The following is a 27,959-nucleotide window of genomic DNA, read 5'->3' as shown; positions in this document are numbered from 1 at the left end:
CTCGCGGCCGTGCAGGCTGGGGGCGCGTGCGCGGGGCCTGGCGGGAGCCGCGGCGCTGAGGGCGGTGAGGGCGGCCGGGGCGGAGGGTAGGGGGGGGGGGGCCGCGTCCTGCCCGGTGCCAGCCCCGAGCACCGGCGGGTCCCGGGAGGGTCCGGGCGGGGGCCGGCGCTGCTCTGGGCGTGCTGAGGGCCGGGCGGGCCGGGCGGGTGGCAGCGCCAGCGCCCCGCTGTGCGGCGGAGCCCCCCGGGTGGGGGGGCGGTGGGTGTGCGCCTGAGGGGTGCGGAGCCCTGAGGGGTGCGGAGCCCTGAGGGGTGCGGAGCCCTGAGGGGTGCGGAGCCCTGAGGGGTGCGGAGCCCTGGGGTCCCGCTGCTGGGTCTGGGTGTCCCCGGGGGCTGCCCCAGCTGTGACCTTCTCACCGCTTTATTTTCATGCTGCTCTTCAGCGAGGGGCTGCGTGTGTGCTGGGAGATGGCTGCGGGGATGCCGGGGCTGGCAGAGCCTTTCCCACTTGACCCCGAGCTCGAGGCCCCCTCCATAACCTGACTGGGTGCTGCTCAGCCCCCCTGTGCCAGCACACGGGCACACAGCGGGGGCACAGCCTGCGGCCGCTGCTCCAGGCCCTGGCGGTGTCAGAGGCACCGGGAGGGCCGGGGGCCTGCGGGTGTGATGTGGGGACAGGGGGGGCTCTGCACGGAAACGCTGCCTCCAAGCTGGGCTTGTGTCTGTTCTGTAAGGAAGCTGGGGCATCCGAAAGCTTGTGTGGCGTAACAACAAGCCAGGTAGGATTGTCAGAGTGTCCGGGAACACTCAGGGGATGAAAACAACACAGACCGCATCTAAGTGTCACCAGAAAAAAGAATTCCTTGTTAGAATCTCCTTCGTTACACAGCCACTCATAGCTAGGTGGTGTTGCCATAGGCATCTATCTTACGATGGTTGCTTTGCAGAAGCAGCACTGAGAACTTGGTTCGAAGGGCTCCAGCCATGTTTTATATCAGCTCTTTGTTGCTTCCAAGCAATGCATTATACTTCTGTCCTTTGTAATTTGTAAAATAGCTGTGGATAATATTGCACAATAGCTAGCTACTGACAGCCTTTGTACTGAATGGCTTTTCTTTCATTAATATTTGAAAAATTGCAGGTGTTTGTGTGGCTAGAGTTTGAACACTAGGGGAAGAGCCTTCTGCTTCTCTTTCTTGCTGTTAATAATTAAATGTTGCCAAGTAAAGTTTGTAGCAAGCTATCTGTGGACTTTCCACATTCAGGTGCTTCTGCTCATCCCAACTCTCCTTCTATTGTAGCCCTTTGTTTCTCCCCTTGGTTTTGTTTCTTCGTTCTGTTAATTTGAAACCTTGAAACAGCCTCTGATCAGCTGTGTCATTTGGGTTGTTAAAGTAACCTGAAAGAAGTTACACCTGCACTGAAATTTTTGTATCCAGAAATTCAAGGCAGGCAAGCGTTAAAGCAAACCAGTCCACGCTGCTTGTGTCTCTTGCTGCCTCCAACATCAAGGTTATTGCGATCTGATAATACTGCCCTGGCATTTGTTTAGGTTGTAAGGGCCTCTGCTTCAGTGCTGAAGCTGGATGGAGTTAATAACAGGCAAATTATTGGCAACAGACCATAGATTTTGGTCCTTGGTGTTGTAGCTCTTTATATAGCATTCTGCTCTGCCCCTGAGGTTGGAGGGGCTGTTAGAGCTGCTTGTGTTAGGCTGTGTGGGTACGTGCTCTGAGGTAGGTGGGTATATGGTAACGCTTGGAATAGGTGAGCTGTGATAGTGGCCTGAAAGAAGCATTGCTGGTCTCCACTTATGGCTTTGATTTGTGACTGAGAATTAAAGAGCTAAAATTTGTTTTGGAAGTCTGATGTGTTCATCTGGGGGTGCCTTTATTTGCAGGTATAAGTGGAATATTTGGATATGTTTGCATAGCACATACCCTGGGGACGAGGGCTTGCAGTGGAGTTCATTTAAGTAACGCTGGTCGTCAGCCATTTAGTTCCCTTGTACCTGACCAGGCAGTCACGCGACCTGTCTGATACAAAAATAGGCAGAGCTAATTGCGCTATATTAATGATTGACTTGCTTGGATTCTGTGTGTATGGGTGGGAGGGCGTGCTGGAGGCGTCCAGTTGTGGAATCAGCTGTTTCTCTGAACTAACAGATATAAGCGCTCTTATCTGCGTTGTTCATTCACTTAGGCTTCACCATATCTCATTTGTTCTCTTGTTTAAACTTCTTGGGTCAAAGGACAGCTACCTGAGCTTCCAAATGTTGCAAAAGGCCAGGCGTTGTTGATTCCCACTGTCTCAGGGAAGGAGTTTGGCAGCCTGGCTGTTTTATCGTGCTTGGTGTGGACACGGCTCTGTTCTGTTACCAAACAGGTGTAACATCTGTGTGGCTACACCAGCGCTGGGTTATTTTGTTAGAGTTTTCCAGGAGAAAATGACTGAAGGAAGAAATAACTCACGTAAAAAGATGCTCTCACGACCAGATTTTGCAGTCATTAAAACTGCCTTATTTCGAAATCTGCTAGGCTGAATATAACGCATTTGAAAAGAAAACTAATGTTTATCAAATTAATTCCAACTTTCTTACCTAATAGGACAAGAGCCTGGTCTAGTGACTGCTATCAGCTTACTAAGCTGATTTGAACCTGTGCTGCACTACGTATCTCCAGAATATAGTTATTTTGTTTCAGAACTGGGGATCTTAAACCTAAGAAGATAAATAGTGTAAGCTGTAGAGCTGATGTTCTACACCTACTTATGCAGAAACTACTGATGTCCTATGAGGAGAGATGCTCTTCAGAGATTACAGGAAGGACATCAAATTCTGTGTTAAACAGGCAATTTCATAGATCAAAACACTGGGGAGCACTGCGGGAGAGCTGGGGCAGAGGAGAACCAGCAATAAACCACAAAGGGAACATTGGCTAAAAGTATTTATTACAAAGGTGCCACAAGCAGTAATCCTGCTTGTGGTTTGAGAGACTGAAATTAATTGTTTATGCTGTAAGCACTTTAATAGTATGGTTAATTAGCTGCTGCTCTCTATTGTGAGGGTATTTGCCCCCTTGTTCTCCATACTACAAAGGCAAACATTGGAAGCCGTGCAGAAGTGCAGGCAGATTGCTTTTGTAGTTACAGAGGTCATCGGTGTACCTGATGCATGTGAGTGCTGCCCGTCGCATTCTTTTTAAACGGTCTAATTTTATTATTTTTTTCTCCTCATCAACAGAGCTGGCAGAAGATCTACATGAAGATAAGTTTTGCGGTAAGGATTAATAAAATTCCTTCAGTCTGGGGGAAGGAGGGGTTTACGGGTGCTGTTTGTCTTTTTTGTTTGTTTTTGTTATAATATCTCACTGTATAGAGGGAATGTTTGCTTTCTAATGTAATTCCCCAAGGGGACAAGATTCCTGCTTTACATCTCAGTATGCCTGTAAGCCCTCTCCTCCAGCTGAGAGACGAGCATTTGTGGATTCGTGCAGTGACATTTGGCAGAGCAGACGTCAGATACTTCAAGTCCCTTTAAGTTTACTCAGGATAAGCGTGTGGATAAGGAACACCATCTACTGCAAGGCGACTCATCTGTCCTGTGCTCTGAGCCCTTAGCTGTCTTAATGGTCCTCTGACAAGGCTAGGCTTCCCAAAACTTTGCCCCTCTTGTAAAACCAGAGATTAGCAATCTACAATAATAGATTAAAAACTCAGCAACCAGTCTGTGATTATGAATGCCACTGATTTTTGATAAAATATGGTCGCAGTAGCTTGGGATTGTGCAGTGATTGCTTTTACAGTATAAAATGCTGTTTCTGTACCTTTGCTGCTTCAGGACAAGTGTTGATGCTACTCTTAGGATTTTCATAGGGCGTAACTTTTGAAAGACTACAGAAATGAGAGCAATATATTGCTTTATTTTAAGTTCCCTGGAATGTAGTTGTCGGCATTCTGCCCGAGATTAGATCCTCCTTTAATTCTAAAGTGTATTTGGAGCTGGTTTGGTGTTGGTGTCTAAGTTTTCTCTTGTGTGCAGGATAATCTACCTTTTGTTTCCGAAGAGGGGCAATCCATCACCAGGGTAGTAGATTATTGAAGCTTTTATTTTGGGCAGTTTTGGGAAGAGGGAGAAGATACAGAGGTTTACAGAGCTGGGAGAGAATAGATTCTTTATAAATTGACAGCTTTAACTTTGTAATTTTCACAATGCTTATGTTACTGTAAATCAGATCGTTTTCCCAGAGGAAACCTCTATGCCTTTAGCACTTGCTGCAAAAGATAATAAAGTAGTCTGATACGATAAGGATTTCCTACTCCATTTTCAGCTGCCAGCTGAAATTGTGGGGCTGCAGAACTTACCCTGGAATTAACAAGTTCTGTTGATAGCTGCTGGTGTGCATGGCGTGCACCTCCCTGCTTGCTTACTACAAAGGCAAAGAAGACATGCAGCAATTTCTATAAACGCAGAGTAAGAGTTGTAGCATCACGGAATGGTTTGTGGTGGAAGGGACAATCACAGAATCAAGATCATCTCATTCCAGTCTCCCTGCCGTGGGCAGGGACACCTACCACTAGACCAGGTTGCTAGAAGCTCTTTTAGTTTTAGTGTATAATCCAGTCCCTAGGCAGGTATAAAGGATCAATTGCCTTGAATATTCACAGAGCTAATAAATCATAATCATTTTAAATCACGTCTTGCTATATGAGACTTCTTATTTTCACTGGGGAGATATTAACGGGGTAGTTACCGACATGGAAGATTACACAGCAGAAGAGGTAACTTGTAGGGACTTGTGTGTTCGATTAGCCCAGGGTTGCTCGTTCAGCTGCCCAGCATCTAACTTTGGTTTCCTTTAAGCACTCTGTGACTGCTGGACTAAAGCTTTGCATGTTCATATATTGCACTGGGAGATCTTAAATCAACTTAAACACATTCTGTCATTTAAATTGATAGAAAAGTTACATTCTTGTAAGTTTCCACACTGATATTTGTACTGCTTCCATTAAATTAGTTTTGTTTTGTTTTAAAGATAACATTAGGAGTTGGGTCATTGATCTATTACCTTGATAGACTTTAAATGCATACTTTGTATTTTGAAACTTCTGGTTTCAAAGTAAACATTTTAAATGAGTAACACTTAATTTGTTGTATAAAATAGATTTGCTGCTTAAATTCAGTGTTTTGTTTTGTGTGTGTGTTTTTTTTTTAAATGGAAAATTCTCCCCTAGATGGTTCTCATGTCTGTAATGACATAGGCAGGACAGAAGCTCCTTGTCTATACGTTTGATAACATTTCCTATCCAGCACCCTCTTACAATGCTCTGTTCTTTACCATTTTGCCCCCTTTGTGGAACCATTAATCTTTTCTTCTGTTCCTTTTTTTTTCCACCAGATTTTTTTTTTTTCAGACCTTTGTGTTGTTTGTTTTAGGACTGTTTGGGTTTTCTACCTCTGTGGTATCTTCTAATAAGTACAGCTCATGGAGTCAACAGTGACTGAGTATTAGAAGTGCTCGTGTTGTCCCAGGACAGGAGATGGGAATGAGGGGTTGCTCTTTTCTGTTGAAATGTTTGTAGATATATGGCCTAGACATTCTCTTAAATATAAACTACTGTCATTTATTTATCAGACCAGAATAGATTGTCATGTTTCTGAACTTTTTATTGTAATAAAATGCATGATTGATTAATCAGAGATAATTAAAAGTCCCTGTTTAAGAAGACAATGTTGCCTGTGTTTTCATTAATAAATGAAAGCACGAGATTCTCAGGCAAACCTTCAGTGACTGTGCTTCATCTGCAATGGTGATGTCCACAGAGAAATCATTGAAATGCTTAAAATGATTTGCTCTGCAGCTCTTACCAGGGCTGTCAGACACTATCAGGTCTTCAGCAGTTTCTCAGGGAAGTCAGAAGTGAGTGCTCATTTTGTGTCAACAGGTTTCTAGCCTTTGTCCCTAAAGAGCATGAAAAACAATGGGGAGCAAATATCTCAGCCCCTATTGTGACTGATAAACTAGTGCTAGAGCATTATCCAGAAGCAGGAGCCCAGCTTATTCTGTGGACAGTGCCTAGGGCAATCCATAAAGAGATCGAACTGCATTTAACCTCATCAAAGCAATTCATCGAGCTCTTGTGTACTCCACTAAAGAGGATTGTCAATTCAGAATGCATCAGCACGATCCAAATTGCTTTCCTACACATGATGAGCTGGTTGTGTTTGGCTTGTTCTGGTGCTAAATGGAGTGCTTAATTTTTAGCTCTGATATCTTCCCAAATGGTTTGTGGAATGGGAAGGAATTGAAGCTGTAAATGTCACAGGGGATGGCACTGTGATATCCGGTCTTGTTTCCAGATCCATGTAGCAGAGATGTCAAGGTATGCTGCTGTAAGCTTGGGCTCGCAGAAAACTGCAAGATGCACCAAAGTACTGGGGAAGAAAGAGTGCCTGTTGGTCAGCATTACTTTCTTGCTGCATTGCTTTGTTCTTCTATCAGATTCGTTGGTATATAAAGCAAAAATCTCAGATGTGATTCAGTATTGCTCAAGGATGGGAAATCATCTACTTAGGATTTGGGGTTTAATTTCCTTAAATTGGAGTGAGAACTAATGGCTAGAAATTTCAAGGAAGAAGATTCATCTGTTCATGTGCCTTCTGCATGGGTCACTTTAATGAAAGAAAGTGGACTTGAGCCTTTTCTCTAGCAGCATCACTACAGCATAAACAGGAGACAATGCACTGCAGCTCCAGGAGGTTAGCAGTAATCTTTTGTTGTACAGCAAAAGAAAATACTTGCTTTCTGTTAGCACATTATAAAAACACATGACAAAATATCAGTTTTCAGTATCTAGCTGTTCTGTACAGTGCGTAGCAAAGAGCTGTATCAGAGGTGTTTGAAAAGTGATCCTCATTAGAATCAACAACTGTGCATGGGTAAGTTGAAAAATGTTATCAAAGTTTAGGTTTTGTGTTATACAGTAACTACACTGGGTGCATGTAAAGTATCCTAACAAGCTGTTAATCTGTTGTACAACTTTCAGAAGGCAAAATTGTAAGGCTATTTAAATAGGATAGGGATCAAGGTTTTCCTGATTATAATTTTTAAGGAACTTTCCTGTGTTTATTAAAATCAGTACCAAGTAGTTTAATCTCGGGTTTTAATCAAAGCTGGAATTTTTAAAATCAAGCATTTTAAAAAAGTTTAGAATATAAATATTTCACTAATGTGGATATATGCACTCTGGGTTTGGAAGAAATATTGGTACTCCACATTAGTTCTAGTTCAGGTATTTCAGTTTGCTGATTCTTGCATTTGGGAAAGAATCAAAAAATTGTTTATGCAAATTATGTATTTGATTATAATTGATTATTGTTTTATTATACAAATCAAAAATTTATTATTTTAATGAGCTGGAAGTAGAGTTGGTTAGTTTTGTGATTGAAATATTGAAATGCATCTTGCAGAACTTACTAGGTTGCTTTTGTAATGAAACTTGCTAAAGTTGTCCCTAGCCATGTTAGCTTTAGCAGTGTTGTGACCTTATATTCCCTTTGATGAAGGGAAGTCATAATTCAAATCGTTCATTTTCTGACTTATGCATTTTTAGATGCTTTCATAGATTATTTTTTTCAAAGGCAGTATCAGACTTTTGACTATACACAATTTGCTTCATTGCTCTATAAAATTCAGTGCAATTTTCAGATATCTTCTGAAAGTAGCCTACACAACAGTGGGAAGAATTAAGGGATGGAATGGAAAAATGTGGCTGGACTGGCAAGCTTATTTCTTAAAAATGTAGTCAGTGACTTGAAATCACGCCAGTTCCAGTTCAATGGTCATTGCCTGGTTTTGAATTATAATGATTATTTTCTTCATAGTTTTAAACTTAACCTCGGAAAATCTTCTGTCTGTACTGCAGCCATTTTTGGTGTATTTTCAATATGCTTTTTTCTACTTCTCACTTGTTTTTAATTTGCACTTAACTGAAGAGCAAGAAGCTCCATAATACACCAATAGATCCAACAATCTCAAACTTGTGTGGTGGTTGCTGCTAAAAAAGGGTGGTGTTCTGTTCTGTTCTAATTCTTACTGTTTTGTAGAAGTCAGTCAAATTAGAAAGGAGAATGGGGACATCTCCTTAAAGGAGGTGTATGGAACTTTCAAGCTTTGCCATTGTCATGAGTAATGGAATTGGCTTTACTAATTTTTAAAACCCTATTACAATTTTGTCTTAAGAGGTGAGTTGAAAGCATTCCAGTTCTCAGCAGTTGAGGCGCTGTTATCTAGAGATCCAGGCAGAGGATGCTGCTGCAATGTGGTGCTAACTTTCCTAAAGTTACTTTACCAAGAGGGAAGGAGTTGTGTTGTAATAAGGAGATATAAACGAGTCTCAGTACCTGCGAGAAGTGGGTGGGACACAGCCGCTGACCAGCTTGCTCTTTGCTACTGGAAATGAGACAGTTTTTGTCTGCTTTTACCGTTAACTCAGAGTTAAACTTTGCTCTTTATGTGGTTGCCAGAAGAGAAAACTTGTACAGAGGGACGGATGGAGGAAGGTTCGGAAGGAGTGGGAGGAGGAAATGACAAAGGCAGGCTAGAAGTTTTCTGAAATTTCTTGGGCTCTTCTCCTTTGGCAAGTAAATACTCCCAGTTCGAGGCCTGCTGGCTTGCAGTAGCTTTTGGCACAGTGTCGGGAGCTATGCACCATTACGCTGAAGCACACTAATTCTGTTGGTTTTGCAAGCAGTTAAGATCTGGTCATGCTTTAGCGGCCTTGACAATGCCTGTTTGCTTTCCTGTCTTTTTTTTTTTTTTTTTTCTTGCAGCTGTCATTTTTTTTTCTTGCAGCATTTTGAGCTCTGAGAAGCACAAGCAGCCCGACCTACTTGCACAGCTGGAAGATTTCTCTCAGCCAGTGTGCTCCAAAGTTCTGTCAGGTTTCCATCCCCTAGCCACTGCCTTCAGTGAGCTTGCTGAGGAGCATGCACTCACTAAATCAGTTTCTGGAGAAACTTCCAGAGGAAAAGATGACATGCAAGCTTTAAGCATGCCTGTGACTCTGAATGGTAGAAAATAGCTATGAATTCATATGAATATGTGATATGAAGTGTGTGAATGATAGAAAAAAAAAAAAGAGTAAGGAGAGAGAAGAAAATTTATAGGGAAAAGGACAGAAAAGTTGTAACTCTGAATATCTTGTAAGTTCTCTCATGAGGTGGACATTTCAATTAACCCTCCCTAATGTAGACGTAAGTGGTTCCCAAAAAGTGATGGCAGAAGGGGGAAGCTGTTTCATAGTGGAGACTCCAGCAAGTACAGGATCATAATAGTTTCTGTGCTGAAGTGACCATGAATTGTATGGTTCAACTTCCTGTACTTTGCTCCCTCCTGAATAGAAATATAATTTTTCTCCACAAGGGTATTGTAGAATTTCAATTAAAGGTAAGTCTCCTGTGTTTCCCAGGTGGAGAATGACAGAAGAATGTTAACTTAACAGAGCTACGTCGACCCTGCAGTGGGCTGCTATCCCACTGTTACTCCTTTGCTAATCCCAAAGACGTGCTCACAAGGAAGCACTGTTCCTACACACCATAATGCAGCCTGCTTTCAGGTCTGAAGTGGAGACAACATGCTCCCTCCTTTAATTACAGTCTGAGCATTAACTTCATATGTGGAAGAACACAACAAAAAGAACAGGTGAGCATTTCTTTATTGTTCTTACGTTCTACAGTGTAATAGATGACTCCCCAAAAAAACTGTTTATATAAAATCTGAAAAAATATTTGGAGGGGAGGAGCCATCCAAAAGGCTTCCCTGCATTGCTGACAACCTTATTAAAGAGAAATTAAATTTTGGAGTTTCAGCATGTGGTTCCAAAAAGAAAAAAATCTTAATTCATTTTTAGCCACGATTTAAAACTATCTAGATTAAATGTATGGCTGTCCAAGCTAATGCTCATTGTATGTTCTGAACTTGAACCAAAATGTTTGTTTTATCCTCCTGTAGTGAAGTAGGAAGGATGAGTCATCTGTCTTGATGGTGCGTCTGCCGTGAGTTTCAAATCCTTTTAATGCACTTGCTATAAAAAAGCCCGTGGTCTGTGCTAGTAAATGTCAAGTTCTATGCATCGTCCAGTCTGTTGATACAGGAATGACTAAAGGTTTTCTGGAAGCATTTCAGTAACTGTTTTTGTTGCTTTGACCTTTGCACATAAGGCCATAATTGTACAAATCAGTTTCACGGCCCTGTTGCATTTTATAGGGCTCAGCTGCCTTTGCAGAGCCTGCAGCATCAGTGGGGGTGTGCTCCCTAGCTTTAACCCGGCACTGAGGGCGCATTGACAGAGATGTTCCTGCAGTGGACTAACTTGTTGCCTGCTGTCACTGGTGTGTTTCAGTGGAAAACTAGAAGGGGAGATGCGGTGAATTAAAGCTAATTCACGGATGGGCATTAGTGGATGCTGTCTGCTGGGACACAGGTGTGCTTTGAAGCTGGAGTCAGCTGGTAGATCATGTTAACATGTGATTTGAGGAACCAGAGGCTAGAACCTGATCTTTCAGTTCTCACTGCTCTTATTATAGTCTAGTGTGTTTTTAAAATGGTCTAATGTTGGTGATAGCAGGCCCTCTAGAGGGTGATTTGATCATAGAAATGCATACAAAATCAGAACCAGAAGTCCAGTGCAGTGCTAAAGAGGATTAAGAATCACTTTCATGAAGCTGTTTTAAGCTGCTGTGAGCCTGTACTGCCATCAGAAAGGGTGGTTCTGCCTTGTCACCTTTGCACTGGCACTAACGTTGACATAGGTGACCCGACAGCTGCACGTCTTGCTTACCAAATGCAAAGGAAGAATTGTACATCAACAAACCAGTCTCTGTGACTGTGTGACCACATGAGAGCCAGTACCAGCATAAAGGAGCAACTAGGAGCACATGGTTGTGTCTAGCAGGAGGTCAGCGTCTCTTTTTACTGGCCGCACAGTCTTGGAACAGTTTACGCTGCTTGCGAAACTGCACAATTTTAGTATAAATAACAGTTGCTTCCCCAGAGAGTTAGGAATAGAGACTGCAAACTGGACAAGCTGTGGATATTTCTGAGTGGGATGTTTCTCTCTGTAAGTAAGAAGTTAATTTAAAGCTTAGTTAGGAAGTTTAGTTAGGAAGTTAAGTTAGGAAGTCTACTTCATGTGCAGATGTGCTCAGAATCAGTCTGTGGGCTGGCCATTGATAACAACTTTGATATGAGTTACTGACAAGTACGTAATGAGAATGGAAGTGACGTTTGGCTTAAAAATAAAAAATGTTTATATACTTTTTGCTTTAGAGAACAGCTTTGGCAGTGCGAGAACAAGTTGCATGTATATATGTGTGTTCCTAAAGAAAATGGGAGATCGTCTATTACTCAAACTTTTTTTTTTTTACTTCTTTCAGGAAAATCTGCAAGACATTTAATGATGAAATAGTCTCAGTTCTCATGATTTTTCTCATATGCTTCTCCTCAAGCCATGGATGAATACAGCTGCTTTGTGGATTGGGACAAAATGGATGTTACTGTCCAGAGCCAGGACGCAAAGGACCTAACCTGCACGGAGTTCCAGGAACTCAAGCAGCTGGCCCGACAAGGCTACTGGGCCAAGAACCATTCTCTGAGAGCCAAAGTGTACCACAAGCTAATTAGCAACATCCCGTGCCGCACAGTGACCCCGGACGCAAATGTTTACCGCGACATTGTTGTGAAGATTGTCGGAAAACGTAACAGTAACTCCCTGCCACTACCAGAGTTTGTTGACGACAGCCTCGTCCCTACGTACTGCTTGAACGCTGAAGGCATTGGGGCAGTCAGGAAGATTATTTTGTGCATTGCAAACCAGTTCCCAGACATATCGTTTTGCCCAGCGCTGCCGTCTGTGATAGCTTTGCTCCTTCACTACAGCAAGGATGAGGCAGAGTGTTTTGAACAGGTTTGCCGCATCCTTGCTTGCAACGACCCTTCTAAGCGGCTCATCGATCAGACGTTCCTCGCCTTTGAATCCTCGTGCATGACTTTCGGGGACCTGGTTAACAAGTACTGTCAGGCAGCACACAAGCTGATGGTGGCAGTGTCTGAGGACGTGTTAGAGGTATATTCTGACTGGCAGCGGTGGCTCTTCGGAGAGCTGCCCATGGTATACATTGCTCGGGTCTTCGATGTGTTTCTGGTGGAGGGCTACAAAGTTCTGTATCGTGTTGCGCTGGCTATTTTGAAATTTTTTCACAAAGTCAGAGCTGGGCAGCCCATGGAGTCTGACAGCGTACAGCAGGATATTCGGGCTTTTGTGAGAGACATCGCGAAGTCAGTGTCTCCAGAGAGGCTTCTGGAAAAAGCCTTTGCTATCCGCCTTTTCTCACGGAAGGAGATCCAGCTGCTGCAGATGGCCAACGAGAAGGCTTTGCAGCAGAAGGGCATCACAGTCAAACAGAAAAGGTAGGGGTCTCCCCACAGGTAGTCCGAGTGATCTCCACAAACCTGACAGCCCAAACAGTCCGCTAGTCGTGCGTGCCTGGTGGAGGAGGAGAAGAGCTCTGCTGGTGCATGCTGATACCTCTGCTGACTTTTTCCTGTGGGAACTTAGAAAAAGTTATCAGCCCAAAAATTAAGCATTGCTGGGACTGAACTGAGAAGTGTGATGGATTCATAATTACCTTTTATGGGTATATGTTTATTGCAAATATTGCAAATTTCACTTCTGAAATTTGCGATACTCAGAGGCTGATTTTAAAACAAAAGACATTTTATTAAAGCTGGAAAAACACTGGTAACTTACTGGGAAGAAAAGTACCCAAACAAATATGAAGGTTCTTAAGATGAGATTATTAGTATAGAACATGAATTTTGTGCCGTCCAGTACTGTGAACTCAGGTGCTTCTTTACTGCAAGTAGGCAAACACTGTCTGAGGTGGGAATGTTTTCCTCACCTAGGGAGTTTATTTTATAATAGGGGAGAAATAACTAAGTCTTATTTGCAGTTTACTTTTAAAAGTAGTTTGACTGCAAACCTCCTGAAAATCAAGGGCATAGTAACCATAGGTAGGAGATAACTAATTTTGTGACAGGTACACATGCTATTTGAAATTAATTATTCTCAAAGAACAATGAAAAAGGAAAGTGAGGATACCAATCCAGATGATGATTGCATTATCTCTTTTTCAGAAACAAGAGGAGGAAAAGCCTGCTGGGAGCAATGGACCAATGAAATCTTGGTCCGTTACAATAGGTAGCCTTAATAAAAGCTTAGCGAAGAGACCTCTGCATGTGTATATCTTACAGCCAGTTATGTTGCTGAGTAAGTCACAATAGTTGCAAATGGGTATGTTCCATGGTACTGAAATAGCCTTACCCAATTCTAGCCTGCAAGATAACTTACACGTTAGCTGAACTTCTTACATGTACATTGTATGCAGAAAGTTATCTCCATGAACCTTGCAGACTTTTCCAAGGGTTTGTTTTTAGATTTACAATTTGGTTTACACCTGGCTTGTGCTTTACCTTGCTTTTCTCTTGGAAGAGACTGTTCTGCCAGTCTCAAATGTGCCAAGGCGCTGAGCCACTGGAAGGTCACGTTGGGTAGAATTCCAATCATTGCATTCAGGACTTGCAACAAGCAGTACGAACTCTTGCAGTTTGTGTATATTACCTTTCATTCGTGTACTGAGGTTCAGAAGAGCTGTAATATCCTTTCTGAATATATCAGTATATTCTTCAGCAAGAGTGAGAGTTAAACAGAAGATCCAGCTACACTGAATGTTGTAGAGGCATTCTCACTCAGAACGGTGGTGCCTTCAAAGCAAAATGTAGTAAATTTATACCCAAGTAAGTCCAGTAGGAATTACCTCAGCAGGCAGAGTTGCTAATTAAAAACTTTTATCATCTTTACTTTTTCAAACATACTTCTTATTCTCCATTATCTGGGTACTGCTGTGAACTAGGCTTTATTTGGATCCTGGTGTACACAGATGCAGTTGCTGGAGAAGAGCTTTTCTCCACTGCTCAATAAGATGAAAGTTTTCTTGTCTGGATAGATGTGTTTGGCCTGTGCAAGTAGTTAATGAATTATTTTACAATCAAATAACTGAGCAGGCAGCAAAAGGGGAAAAAATAAAAGGTGGAAGATAGAAAATATTTTAACCTAACCTGTCATTTTTTTTTTCCTTTTGCTTGGTGATTCAAATCAAACTGTGCTTTGTTTCTTTCCAGGCTCCTTACATTCACTTTGCCATGGATGTAGAAAATCACTGATCTGTTCTATCTTTTTTTGTCTTTCCTTTTACGTTCTTCTTCTGTCAATTGCATACCCACTGCACCCCTCCTGTTTGCAGTGTGGCATCTCCAAAAAGGTAGGCTCAAACACTCAAATCTTTGCACTTTGCTCGCTTCTTCTGTCTTTGATTGGCTGCTAATTTTTTTTCTAATCTTGTCACTATTGCTAATGCTGGGGCAAGAGAAGCAAGGCAGCAATTACAGCATCAGATTGCTGCATAACACCTACTGAATACACTCTTGCGAAGTTAGTTCAAAGCACCTGCAGAGTCCTAAAATCGGAGTGTGGGGGAGGAATGGATACAGCTGGTCAACACAGCATTTTTGTACAGCAGTACAAGTCTGTATTTTTCAGGACAGAGAAGCTTGATGTTAATGATGGGATTTAAGTTATCTCTACACTGGAAGAAAAATTGGGTATTTTGTTAGCTTTGTTTAAAAAAAAAAAAAAAAAAGGCAACATCCTCAGAGTTATAAGGTACTGTTCCATGTCCAAGCCTGGTATGTGCTGTTGCAGTTCACGTAAGGCATGCTCAATTATTTCCTACTTTGCAAGCTTTCCGCAACTAATTGGAAAGATGTTGGACGGAACCCAATTTGGCACGCTCCTACAAGTGACTTGCCTCAATTTATACTACATTGTATTTATTTTTCTGTGGGTAGCTTTTTGAAAGAGGCAAGATGACTTTTTGCTTGTGGGTCAAGAAGGTCAGAGTTACTCAGCCATACAGCATTAGTGGTTAATTCAGTCATTCATCAAGTCTTGGCCTGGAAAGCATTTCTTAAAGAACAAAAACCAGTGGATTGTAAATATCCGATAAGCAGAGAACGAATAGAGGCTGCCCTGTGATTAGTACCACAGATGTGTGGGTCTCAATTAATGCTTTTGAGACAATTTTTTTGGCCTTGTTGCAGGTGCCATGGGTTAACTTTAGTGAGAGATGCACACTAACATTTGTACTAATTTCTAAAAGCCAATTTGAATTAATTTCCTCATGTTTTCATGTCTGAAAGAACACCTTAAGAGGAAACTTGTCCAAGTGTGTTTCATATCATATACAGTGGGTTGAGGATTTTGTCTCTGAAAAATCATCTGTTTTTTAATTCTAGCCAAGGAAATCTTCAAAGTTCATATATTATTTTACCTTAGTTACAGGATTCTGGAAACAGCAGAAAGCCTCGATTTCTGCCAGGAAGCACGGAGTTTGGATCTGAGGGGACTGATGTAGGTGCAGGGTGTCTGTTAACGCCAGTCTCAACACAGGATTATGTTTCAGTCTTACACACCTGCAGCAGCCATTTTTGCCTGAGAAGCATATCGCTTACAACACGTTCATGTCCTAACCGAAATTACGATGGCTTTTAAAGGTTATGCAGACCCAGTAAGATTTGACCCAAAACAAAGTAGAGCAGGGAGAAGTAATTTGGTGACTCACAGTTTGGCGTGTGATATTTGTAAGTTATCTTGGAAAACACACAAGACGTGGCTGCTGTGACAGCTGCTACCACACAAAGGCAACACTGGCTTTATCTTCAGGAGCTCTGAAGTCTCGGAGGCGCTTTGTGTTAATGATATAGCTGCAAAAATAACGTTCCTTCTAAAGCTGCAAATCAGCTGGTTTATTAAACACTTAAATTTTGTTAATTTCTAATCCTTTACTTTCCTTCATGATAATAAAAACTGAACTGTCTTTCTTAATGCCAGCAATTAATAGAAAGTTGCCATGCAGATCCCAATAAGTTAATGTGAAGGATTGAGGAAAATACTGATGAAGGGTAATACCTCAATGGGTGATGCACATCTCAGTGCAGTGCCAGGCCAAATTCAGTGTTCTCTCAGGCAGTGGCGTTTTTGTTTTGTCTTGTTTTTGCTGGATAATCCTGAAAGGCCTGTGGTGGTGGTAGAGGCTAAACCTGATTTTCGGCAGCTGGTACGGACCAGAGCCTCTTTTTACTTAGCCAACTTGAAAATCAGCTACCCTCTGAAGTGATGGTTCTCAGCATTGTTAACAAATATTTTAAAAAGCTTAACAGAAATACAAAGAATGAAAGAATGAAAGAACAAACGCAGGCTAGTTATTGTATCTCCAGTTGCAATTTGCTGAAAAGCATCCAAAAAAATGAAGCAGCACAGGGTTTGGTTTTGAGGGGACCGATGGAGCTGAGGGCTGTGTACTGGCACTGGTGTCAACATGGGACAGGGTGTCCAGTCTAGGCACCTACAACTGTGATTTGACTGGGCAATAAGTCATTGTATTTCAAGTACTTAGGTAAAGCAATACTCTAGGTTCTGCTCATAGAACGGTGACATGAAATAGAAAACGATTTATGGTGACAGTCAGGAGCCAGCCTGGAGTACTTTCAAATGGCCAGGTGACTGTTCAGTGCTTTTTAGCAAACCAGAAGGATCTGTTTGTAACGGGGGTATTCCACCTACGTGGAAAAGCTGTAGGAAGACACGGGGTACTGACAGTGACGTGCTGCTATGCATACTGCTGAAACACAGGGCTGGAGGGGGTGTGGGCAGGAAAGTCCTCACCTCACCGGCTCATGGCAGCCAGGAGAAGGAGCAGAGGTGAAAGGCAGGCACGCTGCAGTTGAGAGCCTTTTAGGAACCAGCACTTAGGTTTGTTGCCCAAATAGGTCTATGTAAGTGTGAAAAATGTACTGGCTAAGCACAGGAATAATTACAAGGGTTGTTATTTAATGTTTAGTAAGTTTGTTTAAAACTTTGTATATTTGCTACTAAGTCTTAGCCTGTTTATAATCATTATTTTTTCCTCCAGAAATGCATTGTAATAAACTAATTAACAGCCCTGCATGTTTTTTAATTCCTTGAATGTGGGAAAAATCTTAATTTCTGATGAACTAAAACCAAGGCTTTGTTTCTCAGATCTGTTCATAGTGCCACCAGTCTTTAGCTGCAGACCAGACAGGACCAGGAGGGCTGAGACCAAAAGTAAGGTTCTGAAGATGTGGGTTCAAGTCTTGAGCTGAGACCTAAAGTATTACTCTGAAGGTGTGGGTTCAGGTCTCTGCTCAGACCTTGCAGCAGACCAGTTGATCTCTCCTGTGCCTCAGTTTGCTGTGTTTAAAAGCATAAATAATATCCTAGTCACAGTGATATACTCTAAGTTTTAAAACCCACTAGTACTCGTAGGCTGTTTAAGTAGGCATCCATACAAGTGTCTGACTAACTAAACAGTGCAAGGCAAGAATGCAAGTAGTGACTTAGTTCATGTTGTTAACGGAAATGCTAGGTTTTTAAATGACCTAAGAAGTCATCTCATGAGAAATGTTGGTGCTAAGGCAACTATGCTAAATTTCCATAAGCATTTCCCAATTTCTCATGGCAAGCACTACTTTAAAGTATGGTGAAAATGCTGATTTCTTGGTACTACAAAGGAAAAAAAAAATAATTAAAATATATATGCGTGTGTAATTTTGGGAGCAGCTAAGATATCCAGATATGTGCAGATATGCAGAATTGAGGTCCTCTTTATGTTCCACAAAGAGAGAAAAGAAATGCAGAACTGTCAAAAAAAAAAAAAAAAAAGGAAAATACTTGCAACTCTTCCACAGACTGAACCCTTGCAAACTAAAACTTATTTCAACTAATTGCTCTTCAATAACTTAATATCTTGCATGAGTTTATATGTCACTTCTAACATGTACTTGACCATCACACTTGCATTTTAAAAGACTTTAACATCAGTCGCGGATGCAGTAACACTTGTTTAATCCCCAGGCTCTGAGTTTGTGTGCTTATTTAATCTAAGAAATGAAGGCTGGTTGAGATGTTACTCTTTTTATTACCTTAAAGTGTTTAAAGGCTAAGAATCAGTTTTCATAATTGTATCAGGCCTCTTGGAGTGGAAGCGGGGAGGTTGATTTCTGGTGTGAGCTGCTGGCATTCCCTTACTTTGTGTGTTCAGATTCCATCTGCAACCATGAGGCTAGGAGCTTCTTCACTTCTTAATGAAGTAGAAGTCATTCGTAATGAAATGTTTCCAATTGGTGGAACTTCAATCAAAGCCAAATACTTGAAGCTTTTACAAAGTTGTTTACCATGGTAATAGTGATTTCTCTAAGATTTCTGAGGGTCTTAGGAATTCCCTGATTCCACAATACAGGCAGCACCTTAGAGGGGGAAAAAAAAAGTGCTACCTGTTTATTTCAGACCCTGACTATAGGGATTTTGGTGCTAGTATTTAAGTGTAGAGATGAACAAATTACTTTTGCTATTTAATTCATAATTTAAGGTCATGGTCAAGCTAGCAGGCTCACCATCATGTCCTTTATATATACAGATGCAGGCAACAACAGCCACACAGAAGTATTGCTCAAAATATTCCAATAAAACCAGATCACTAGGTCTCAAGGATTATGTTAAGCTGCTGTAGTTTATGTTCTTCACTATGTCGTGGCCTTCTGGTCCCATGGGCTGGAGCTCTGGACAGTGGCATACCTGCTAGGGTCGTTAGGTGTTCAGCTCTTTGCTTCTTGCCATCAAGTAATCAAACTGTTGGTTTTATTAAATTATTGTTTCTCAATGTTTTATATTGTGTTTCTCAGACAGAATGTGCACTTGGCAGTCCATGCTGAGAACTTCAAGTCTGAAATCGTCAGCGTGAAGGAGATGCGAGATATCTGGTCATGGATCCCAGAGCGCTTTGCACTTTGCCAGCCCCTCTTGCTCTTCACCACCTTGGAACATGGCTGTAGTCTGAGCAGGTAATTTTAACTTTCCCCACTCCTCTCTACTGTAGAGCAAAAAAGAGAAACCAATGAACTGTTCACTGGATTGACGTACAAGCCACGTCTTGTCAGAACTTGATCTAAAAAGTAGTATGTGATGGAATGTAAATGTAACAAATTCCTGTTGGCTTCAGCATTTGACCAGGATATTTCGTTTGCCAGAATGTGGAGAGTCATTTTAAGCTGTCAGCAACCAACTGGAAAAATCAAACACATCAGTTGAGAATATACTGCTCTGAGACTGGTTCATTCCCTACTGGTTATAAATTGTTTAACTTTTTTGACGGATCTGTTTGAATATGCTTGTCCAGAGGGAAATAAAGGAATTGGAAACTGGAGGTTCCTCTACAGTTTCCATTTAATCTGTTTGTTCTAATTAAAGAGAGATAAAATAGACATAAATTCTGTTCACAATTGACACTCAAGACTATGATCATAGAGCTCTTAATCATGACATCTCAAATTGAGATACCAAGGTGGGGCACTGACATAGCGCTGTGTGTCCATGAGGAAAAGTAAAAGCAAGCAAAGAGAATGCATCATAATTATTTGCTATGAAAACAGAAGGCTCCTGTATTACAACCATCAGTCCTCAGAACACAACTTCCTTTCTTTTTTTCTTTCTGTTGCCTAATGTAAAATAGTATAAAATGCTGCTGTTGCGATAGGTAGTCAGGTAGTCATTCTGCAGAGGCATGAACAGCTCTACAGAGAGCTAGGTAGAGGAGAAAGAACTGCTTGATAATGTTTGCATTCAACTGTTATTTGCAATGGACTGTGGAAAGCATTTGAAGGAATATGCATAGGCTTCAGCTATCTCTCTTTGCCAGGCTATCAGTTGAAGGAGGAGGTGGTGTGTATTGTTAAAGTGGGAATGAACTGCAGTTGATAATGGTAGTTGAGCGCCTATTTTTTTTTGTGCTCTGCACTTCAGGTTCTATTCTCACAGTGAGGGACATGAACCAACTCTTCTTCTCATCAAGACCACAGCAAAGGAGGTGAGTGAGGTAAAACACAACTGATGAAATTAGGTTTTAGTCAATTGTGCAAGGTTATTGCAACACAGAACAGTCCATAATGAAATGGAGAGGCAAAGGACGTGGAATTGCTTTTTGTTTGTTTGTTTTTAAATGGTGCGTGCTTTAGTTTTTACCACTTCCTGGTTATGGGACTATAAATTCTTGGTTAAGTCTTGCACCCTAGGTCTCAGTCAGTTATTCTAAGTAATGTGGGATGGGGTACTACGATAACTCACTGAGATCTCAGACAGACTCAGTTACAGAATCTGAAGGAGTGGCTGCAGAGGTGTGTTCAACTCATGGTTCATATGGGATATATTCATTTTCTTCAGGATATGAGGAGAGAAAGTAGCAGAATTTAAATGCTATGAATAATACCAGACTAAGATGATCAGAGGGCTGGAGCACCTCTTCTGTGAAGAAAGGCTGAGAGAGCCAGGGATGCTCAGCCTGGAGAAGAGAAGGTTTCAGGGGGACCTCGTTGTGGCCTTTCAATACTTACAGGGCTCTTATAAAGAGGATGGAGAAGGACTCTTTACTTGGGTAGATAATGATAGGACAAGGGGGAATGCTCTTAAACTAAAAGAGGACAGATTTAGACTAAATGTTAGGAGGAAGTTCTTCACTGCTAGGGCAGTGAGGCACTGAACAGGTTGCCCAGAGCAGCTGCGGATGCCCCATCCCTGGAGGTGTTCGAGGCCAGGCTGGATGGGGCCTTGGCCAACCTGATCTAGTGGGTGGCATCCCTGCCATGGCAGGGGGTTGGAGTTAGGTGATCTTTAAGGTCCCAGCCATTCTACATAATCACAAAATGGCCAAGGTGGGAAGGGACCTCCAGTCCAACACCCCTGCTGAGCGGGATCACATCCAGGCGGGTTTTGAATATCTCTGGAGAAGGAGCCTGCACAGCCTCTCTGGGCAACCTGTCCCAGCACTCTGTCACCTTCCCAGTACAGAAGTGCCCCCTCATATTCAGCTGGAACCTCCTGTGCCCATTGCCCATTTGTGCCCAATTCGTACCCATTGCCTCTCGTCCTCTTGCTGGGCACAACTGAAAAGAGACCAGCTCCATCCTCTTGACACCCTCCCCTCAGATATTTATACACATTGATGAGGTTTCCCCTCAGTCTTCTCTTCTGGGCTAAACAGGCCCAGTTTTCTCAGCCACTCCTCTGAGCTTTGTGTAGCTGCAAACTTGCTGAAAACATGATGTGAAAACAAAAGCATTAGCTTTATCTCAAGCTTTAAAAAAAAATAAGTAAAAAAAAAAATATGCATAAAACAAGAAAGCTTCACAGAACCTCAGTGATCACACTCAAGTACCCTGTGTAATGAATGTCTGTTCTCTCATCTACCATGCTAGACTTCTGAATGTTCTGTGTATAATGTCAAGCTATTCATACAGTATGGAGGATTATATTTCTGCTTGTGTTCCTGCAGGATAACTACTCATTAAAAATCTCCTGTTCTACTCTTTTTCACATCTACCTAATGCTACAGGTTGTTTTGTAGTTCTGTATACTGTTCCTGGCAGTGCCAGACTTACTGACGTGCCGATGGCTTATATGATCCCCATTATATCTAAAGGGAAGAAGGAAAGTACATAAGGTGTTATTTTGCTTCTTGTCTTGGAGTATGTTACAAAGCCTAGCTTTAAGTGATGCTGTTCTCATAGTACAGTTAGTTTCTTACTCCTAAAAAAAAAAAAAGCGCACACGGTTCAAACAAAAAAAAAAAAGGAGATAAGTGGCAGGTCTTTTGGTTGGTGGCGACTTTTTTTTTTCATGTTTGCTTTTGCCAAGGGACACATTCTTTTTATTACAATCTTTGCGTTTTGGAAAGAGGAAAACTAGTCTTCTGTTTTTGCTAGCTCTCATGCATTCCATGATAGCAGATCAAATGGCATTCTAGGCTTTTTGTTTACTTCATGCATGTGCTTTTATCTATATAACAGAATTATTTTTCAATACTTTTGTCGTAGGAGTTGTGTTTGTAATGCTGGTGGAAGGTAAACAGTAAGTGTACCTTGAAACGATTCAGTTTAACCGTAGTTCTGAAAACATGCAGTATTGCTTTCATCTCATTCTTAGAGATTCATTGCTTGGTGTGCCTCCACGTGGCAGTGATGCTTGTTGCTCGTAGTGAGAAATTCTTCCAGTGTGAACAGGGGAGCCCACAGAAGAACTCAGCCACGTAGAGCTGTTTTTCTTTATCAGAAGCTAGCAAGCTCCATGCTGTTCGAATAGGCTGCTTTAAATATCTGAGCTAGTTTAGAATTGACCTAACTAGACTGATTTTAACCTGCAGTTTGAAATGGAGAGAGAGCCCAAGACTACTATTTGCTAGCAAAAAAAAAAAAAAAAAAAAAATCAGCCAGAATTACTCATACTGTAACTTGTGGTGATACTGTTGCTTTGGGTGCCAAAATGAAGCAGAAATCAGGATTTACAAGTCTGGAGTGATTTGTGTTTTGGTAGCTGGGATTATGTTAGAACACTTTTACTTTAAGGCCTATGAGATGTAAAATAATTCATGAAACACTTGGTATTTGAAGGGTACTCTGTAGATTAAAGCGTTTTAAATCTCTATATAAGTACTTGTGCTGTCTTAATCCACTGTTCTAGAAAGTTTTAAAATTAAACTAAATAGAACCTTCAGTTCTGGACTCTGAAATGTTGGTGTCGATTGGTTTAACAAGCTTCTTCAATGGAAAACCTCCTGCCCTTGCTCTTTGCACTAGGTCTGCGGTGCTTACCTGTCAACTGACTGGAGCGAGCGGAGACGAGGTGGGAACAAGCTGAGTTTCTTTGGAACTGGGGAGTGCTTTGTATTTAGGGTGAGTAAAATGTTGTTGCTACACAGCAGCACGGCAAAACACTGTACTGGTATAAGTAACTCGTGCTTTCCTTCCAGCTGAAGAGGCTGGATTATATGCCCTGCTAGTTTCTAAGTCGACTGAGCTCTTAATGTTGAGTGGAGAAAGTTTTACTTCTTGGCTTTGTGGTAAGACATTTATTTCCCCACGCACAGAGTATTTTCTAACAAGATATATTAAGGTAACATGGGAACCACTGCATCATTTCTTCAATCACTTAAAAAGCAAAGGTATAAAGAAAAATGACATCTGACCTAAAATACAGTTTGGTCCAATCAGGTAGACTCTAAGGGGCTTGAATGTTGTTTTCTCTGCAGAGCTTTCAGCATTATGAATGTTCATTAATTTAAAGTTTTGCTTTTCTCCTCACCTAAACAGCTGCAACCAGAAGTAGAGCGCTATGAGTGGGTAATCATAAAACACCCAGAACTGGCCACAAGTGGTTCTGAACCAGAAAATCATGTCTCACCAGCTTCCAGCACCCTTTCATCCCGTAGCCTTCCATCAGACCCATCAGATCGCCTTTCTCCTTTCTTATCAGCTCGGCACTTCAACTTGCCTTCCAAAACAGCCTCCATGTTCATGGCTGGCAGCAGTGAATGCATCATTATAGGTAAGTCAGTATGAAAACTCGAGCATATATCCGACCAGTTCTTCCTGTCAGGTTTAGATAAGAGTGTCACCTATGTTTACCACATACACATTTCAGTATTGCTACAGTTAGAGAGAAGTGGCCAAAGCCTGATGTTGTTACCCAACCAAACTTTCCATGGGAAAACTTAAACGCTGTGCATTTTAGAATAAGATCTTTGACAGTAAGTCATAGTTTTAAACACAGCCATACCTTCATCCTGCCTAGTGATGAGAAATAGTTCTTGAAGAGGATCTTAGTTTATGCTGAGGCTTTTGAATCACAAGGTGAAGTATAAAACATGTTCATTCTTCTGGAACTTTATTGGATCTGTGATGCTGCTGACTTTGGCAAAAGCCTGCTTAGTAAGGTTGTCACCTAAGGGAGTGTACAAGCAACAGTTACAGCTGTAGTTTTTCTTTTCATAAAGAGCTTCACTTGGCACTTGTTGAGAGAGCAACTAGTCCACTGATTTCATCTGTACCATCAAATGTCTGCCAATTTCCCACTTAGCAACACGTGCTGTAATCGACCACAAGTTGGGCTGCTTAAGTATCAGCTAGGCTAGTGAGAACTTGAGTAATTTGTAACTGAATTGGAAATCACTTATATTGATGTATCACAGATAATTGAGAGATCTTTACTGTTCACTATAGGTAGTAATAAGAGAAATACAAGCTTGGGCAGTAGATACATAAAAATGAACAACTCCAGGTGTAGACAAGGCTTTCAACCCTTTTGATTCTTCAGATGGTTTCTGTAATGATTCTTATATGGTTGCCCTATAAGCAGTAGGGAAATCCTTCTTTTTGTTTTCCTAACACATTTCTGTTTAAATCTGTTTCACTTTACTGCATCTCTGACTATAAGCTCTGTGAATATTGACATAGATCCACGGATAATCAAAATCCTGTTCACTTTGATGTGTTTTCTAATGATTAAGAATTCCAAGCCAATGTTGTTGCCTATGGATCTTGTTCTCCTCCCAGCTTTGTTTTTGATTGCTAAGTTTCTGCAATTTTCCTTCACTGAGAGAAAATATGCAGTTGATAGCTTTCACGATTCTCCAGCAATGAAAAACAAGCCTTAAAGGCAGGCAGTTGAGTCAGTATTCTTGTTCTTACTGAATTGCATGAATTAAAAAAAAATAAAAAATAAAAAAAAAAAACACTATTCTGATATTGTCGTTTAAAAGCTATGCATTTGATCATAGCTGTTATACCTGAAAATTGCAAGTAAATCCCATTTAAAGCTTCCAATACTTAAGTAGTTTTCTTGTATAGCAGTTTCACATCCTAAGAAATGCAAAGACAGCTTTAAATTCGTCCTTGTCTCTTCACAGGAGGTGGTGATGGCCAGGCTCTTTATCTGGATGCAGACCTGAACCATGGAAGAACCAGCCACTGCAATACTTTCAATAATCAACCATTGTGTTCTGAAAGCTTCCAGATCTCTGTCTTGGAGGTGTGGGGCTTCAGGGATACCATGAATGGCTGACATGACTATCATTATTCAGACAGTTTTTTGGTTGTCTTAGGATTTCCAGGGCAAATTCTAATGCAGGAACCTAGTTAGACCATAATTACCTGTGGGCACAGTGTTCCTTAATAATTACTAAGCAGTGCACTTGAATGCAGGGCTTAGTTGTTTACTTTTATTTAAGGCAGGTTAAAGTGAAGTGATGTTCCTGATTAACTCCTTAGCTCATTACCTCTAGATACCAGATCTGTCTGGATTCAGGCGTTGATATTAGGTAAAAGTGAAAATGGAATGATTTCAAACCATCCTAAATGTATACAAGTCAATATCGCAGGACAGTTTTGCTGTTCAATGCAATTCCTCGGAGACACTGAGCTGCCTGAGGTGTACTGTAGACCTGTGTGCCACTGGAAAAACTATCTGGCTTGAGTCAGTAATATCAAACGTCCTTTCACAGGAATATTGGAGACCTCAGATTTGAGAAAAGGTATAAAAAAGTTCATAAAGGCGTGACAAAAGTTCATAAAATCATTGCCCTGCTGTAAACAGACATTGTGCAGACAAATCATGAGCTATTATCAGTACCATTTCATGAGAAAGTTATGAAAGTCCTTAATTCTCAAAGGAACTGTGATTGCTAGTTACCTTCCTCCTTGTACCTGAGCCCTTGATACATTCCAGCTGCATCTGTTTGAGGAGGCTGCCTCTGAAGAAGGCACCCAGACAGGACAATCATATCTCAGAGGCTGGATTCTTGTTTACATTTCTATTCCATATCAGTATAATAATTTCAGTCTGACTTGTGTTTAAGGCAGCTGAAAGCCTGAGATTATGTGCAGTGCTTAGACACTTCCATTTCTTTGTCTTTTGTGAAAGCTGAAATGAAGCTTTAAATCTGAGAATAATTGTGCTGATACCACTAAATGTTTGGGGAATTAAACATTGGCGTGCAGAAGGTTAATGCACTCTCCTGACGTTAAATGGAGGAATGTGGGAGGGGAATCTTCTATGTAACACTGTTCTGGGAGTGAACGAGTTTCCCAGGAGAACTCTAGGTGACACTGTTTTGCCATATCATGAGTCTTCCCTGTGATGAGATTCTGAACAAGGTAATGTTCTTTTGCCATCTGTGCTTCGGTCAAGGGTGGTTGATGCAAAGAAGTTCTTGCTTATTCCTGAGAATTCAAGTGTGCAGTTCTGTTCTGCAAGCACGCCTCACACTCTGTGATATCTGGAGGCAACTGCTGACTGTCTTTATCTAACACTGCCTGTATGTACCGCAGAGCCTCTCCCACATGAAGCACAAGTACTTAAATATCAGTGAATAGTCCAGAGCGTGCCACAGGGCGTTCTCAGAACTTCCATGAGAGATTCACTAGTAAGGTGATTCACTACTATGGGTGAAATGAAGGGAAAAGAGAAGTGAGTTTCTTTCTCAGCTGTTCAATCTATTGGAGTGGGGAAAATGTTCTTACTACTTAATCTTGAAGTTCATTAAAGGGAAAAACGTAAAAGTTGTAGTGGTAAAATCTCAGCTGGGCTCATCAGAATCATGTTAATACTCAGAGGCCACAGGTCAGTCAGGGTGATGATGTTGGCTTGCTTATCATGTCAGCAATGAAATATGTGTCTCGGTAGATTGTTGCCACTTGTGAAGTCAATGAACAAAATTAGCAAAAATGTGAGTTTCTTCTTATGGTGCCATTTTGAATTTTTTCAAAATAACCCCTTGAAATACTAGATTGCATATACAAATTTACAACATCTCTTGCACTGAGTATATCTGCTATTAGACTATTTCATACTGCTTGAGAGTAAGCATGGGCCCTCTTTCCCACTTAGCACTCAGTGAGTTGTGCTCAGCCATTGATTCACGTGCTGCTTGCTCTTTTCTGGGTTTCCTGTAAGCTTGGTTGAACTGGAAGGGTTGATGTAATCAGTAATACTTAGAGGTATTGATGGGAAGGGGCTTGAACTTCTGGCTTCTTACAAACATAAACATTGATTGATGCTGCCGTATTACTTCTTTTTCAAAGCTGGCAGTATCATGTTGCACTCAGTAATATCCCACAGACTTCCTCTGACAAAATAAAACACTTGGAAAATGTACCATGTTTGGTAGGATTTCTTGAGTGTAGGTGGGACTTCTTAGCTTTGTCCATATCAACTCCCTTTTCAGCTCGCCTGTGAAGTGCCCTTGCTTGAGAATAATAGCATTAATTTTCAACTTGTCAAGTTTTTGGAAATTCCCTGGAGCTGTGTTTTGGCAGGATTTGTGTGACTTCAGTATTACACCCCAAATGAGTAGCTTTTATGTGCAAAATCTCTCCTGCAGCTGGTGGTGGTGATGTGACTTTTCTCCCTCTGTTCTTGCTGGATGCAACCATGTCAGTAAAACCCGAGTGCTGTACCATGTCTCAAGCGAAACACTGTTCCTTTCCCTGCTCTGTTCTTAGTGCACTGATGTTTGGGTGTTTGAAATCAGAAATTACTCGTAGTGGGTCAGAAATTTGTCATAGCATATTAGTGTGAGAATTCAGGGACTGGTGCTAAAAGTCGGTGAGATTCAGACATCTGAGTCTCGAGTCCTTGTCAAAAGTCAGTCAGTTCTAGGACTCCCTTATATCAAATGAGAACAGCTAATTCGGTACCAAGTGATCCTCCTGCTGCCTGGTGATATTCTTATCAATCTTAAACCATTGCTGCAACGTGTGCTTCTTCAGTCCTTGTAGCCATCTCCTCTTGCAGACATCCCGGAACACTACTGCATTGTTCTGAATTTGAATAACCTAAATAAACAAGAGGCTGCAATAATCTAGCAAGAGGAATTATACAAAGCTGTGACATCTTCATGCATTCCTTTGGTCCAGTAAAAATGAATGTTTCTTTTCAAGTGCA

At 41.4% G+C, this 27,959-nt stretch overlaps 1 protein-coding gene across 5 annotated transcripts; it reads left to right on the top strand.

The window, feature by feature from the left end:
• Window positions 1-5: 5 nt before the first annotated feature.
• Window positions 6-27,959, top strand: TBC1D24 (TBC1 domain family member 24). Of its 5 annotated transcripts, none has more exons than XM_084296092.1 (11): window positions 6-64; window positions 3,241-3,276; window positions 9,468-9,700; window positions 10,010-10,042; window positions 11,434-12,466; window positions 14,359-14,376; window positions 18,875-19,033; window positions 19,992-20,055; window positions 22,817-22,912; window positions 23,330-23,564; window positions 24,925-27,959. In XM_084296092.1, the coding sequence occupies exons 5-11, from the start codon at window positions 11,508-11,510 to the stop codon at window positions 25,077-25,079; spliced, it is 1,686 nt and encodes a 561-aa protein (XP_084152218.1). In that variant the 5' UTR covers window positions 6-64; window positions 3,241-3,276; window positions 9,468-9,700; window positions 10,010-10,042; window positions 11,434-11,507; the 3' UTR covers window positions 25,080-27,959. The 5 variants fall into 5 exon arrangements, with proteins under 5 accessions (XP_084152218.1, XP_084152216.1, XP_084152220.1 ...); XM_084296090.1 differs by having other exon boundaries at window positions 10,010-10,053; XM_084296094.1 differs by lacking the exon at window positions 14,359-14,376 and having other exon boundaries at window positions 10,010-10,053.

This window comes from Netta rufina (genome assembly GCF_964035555.1).
Source record: "Netta rufina genome assembly, chromosome: 15".
Lineage (NCBI taxonomy): Eukaryota > Metazoa > Chordata > Aves > Anseriformes > Anatidae > Netta > Netta rufina.
This window is presented reverse-complemented; position numbering and strand designations above follow the sequence as displayed.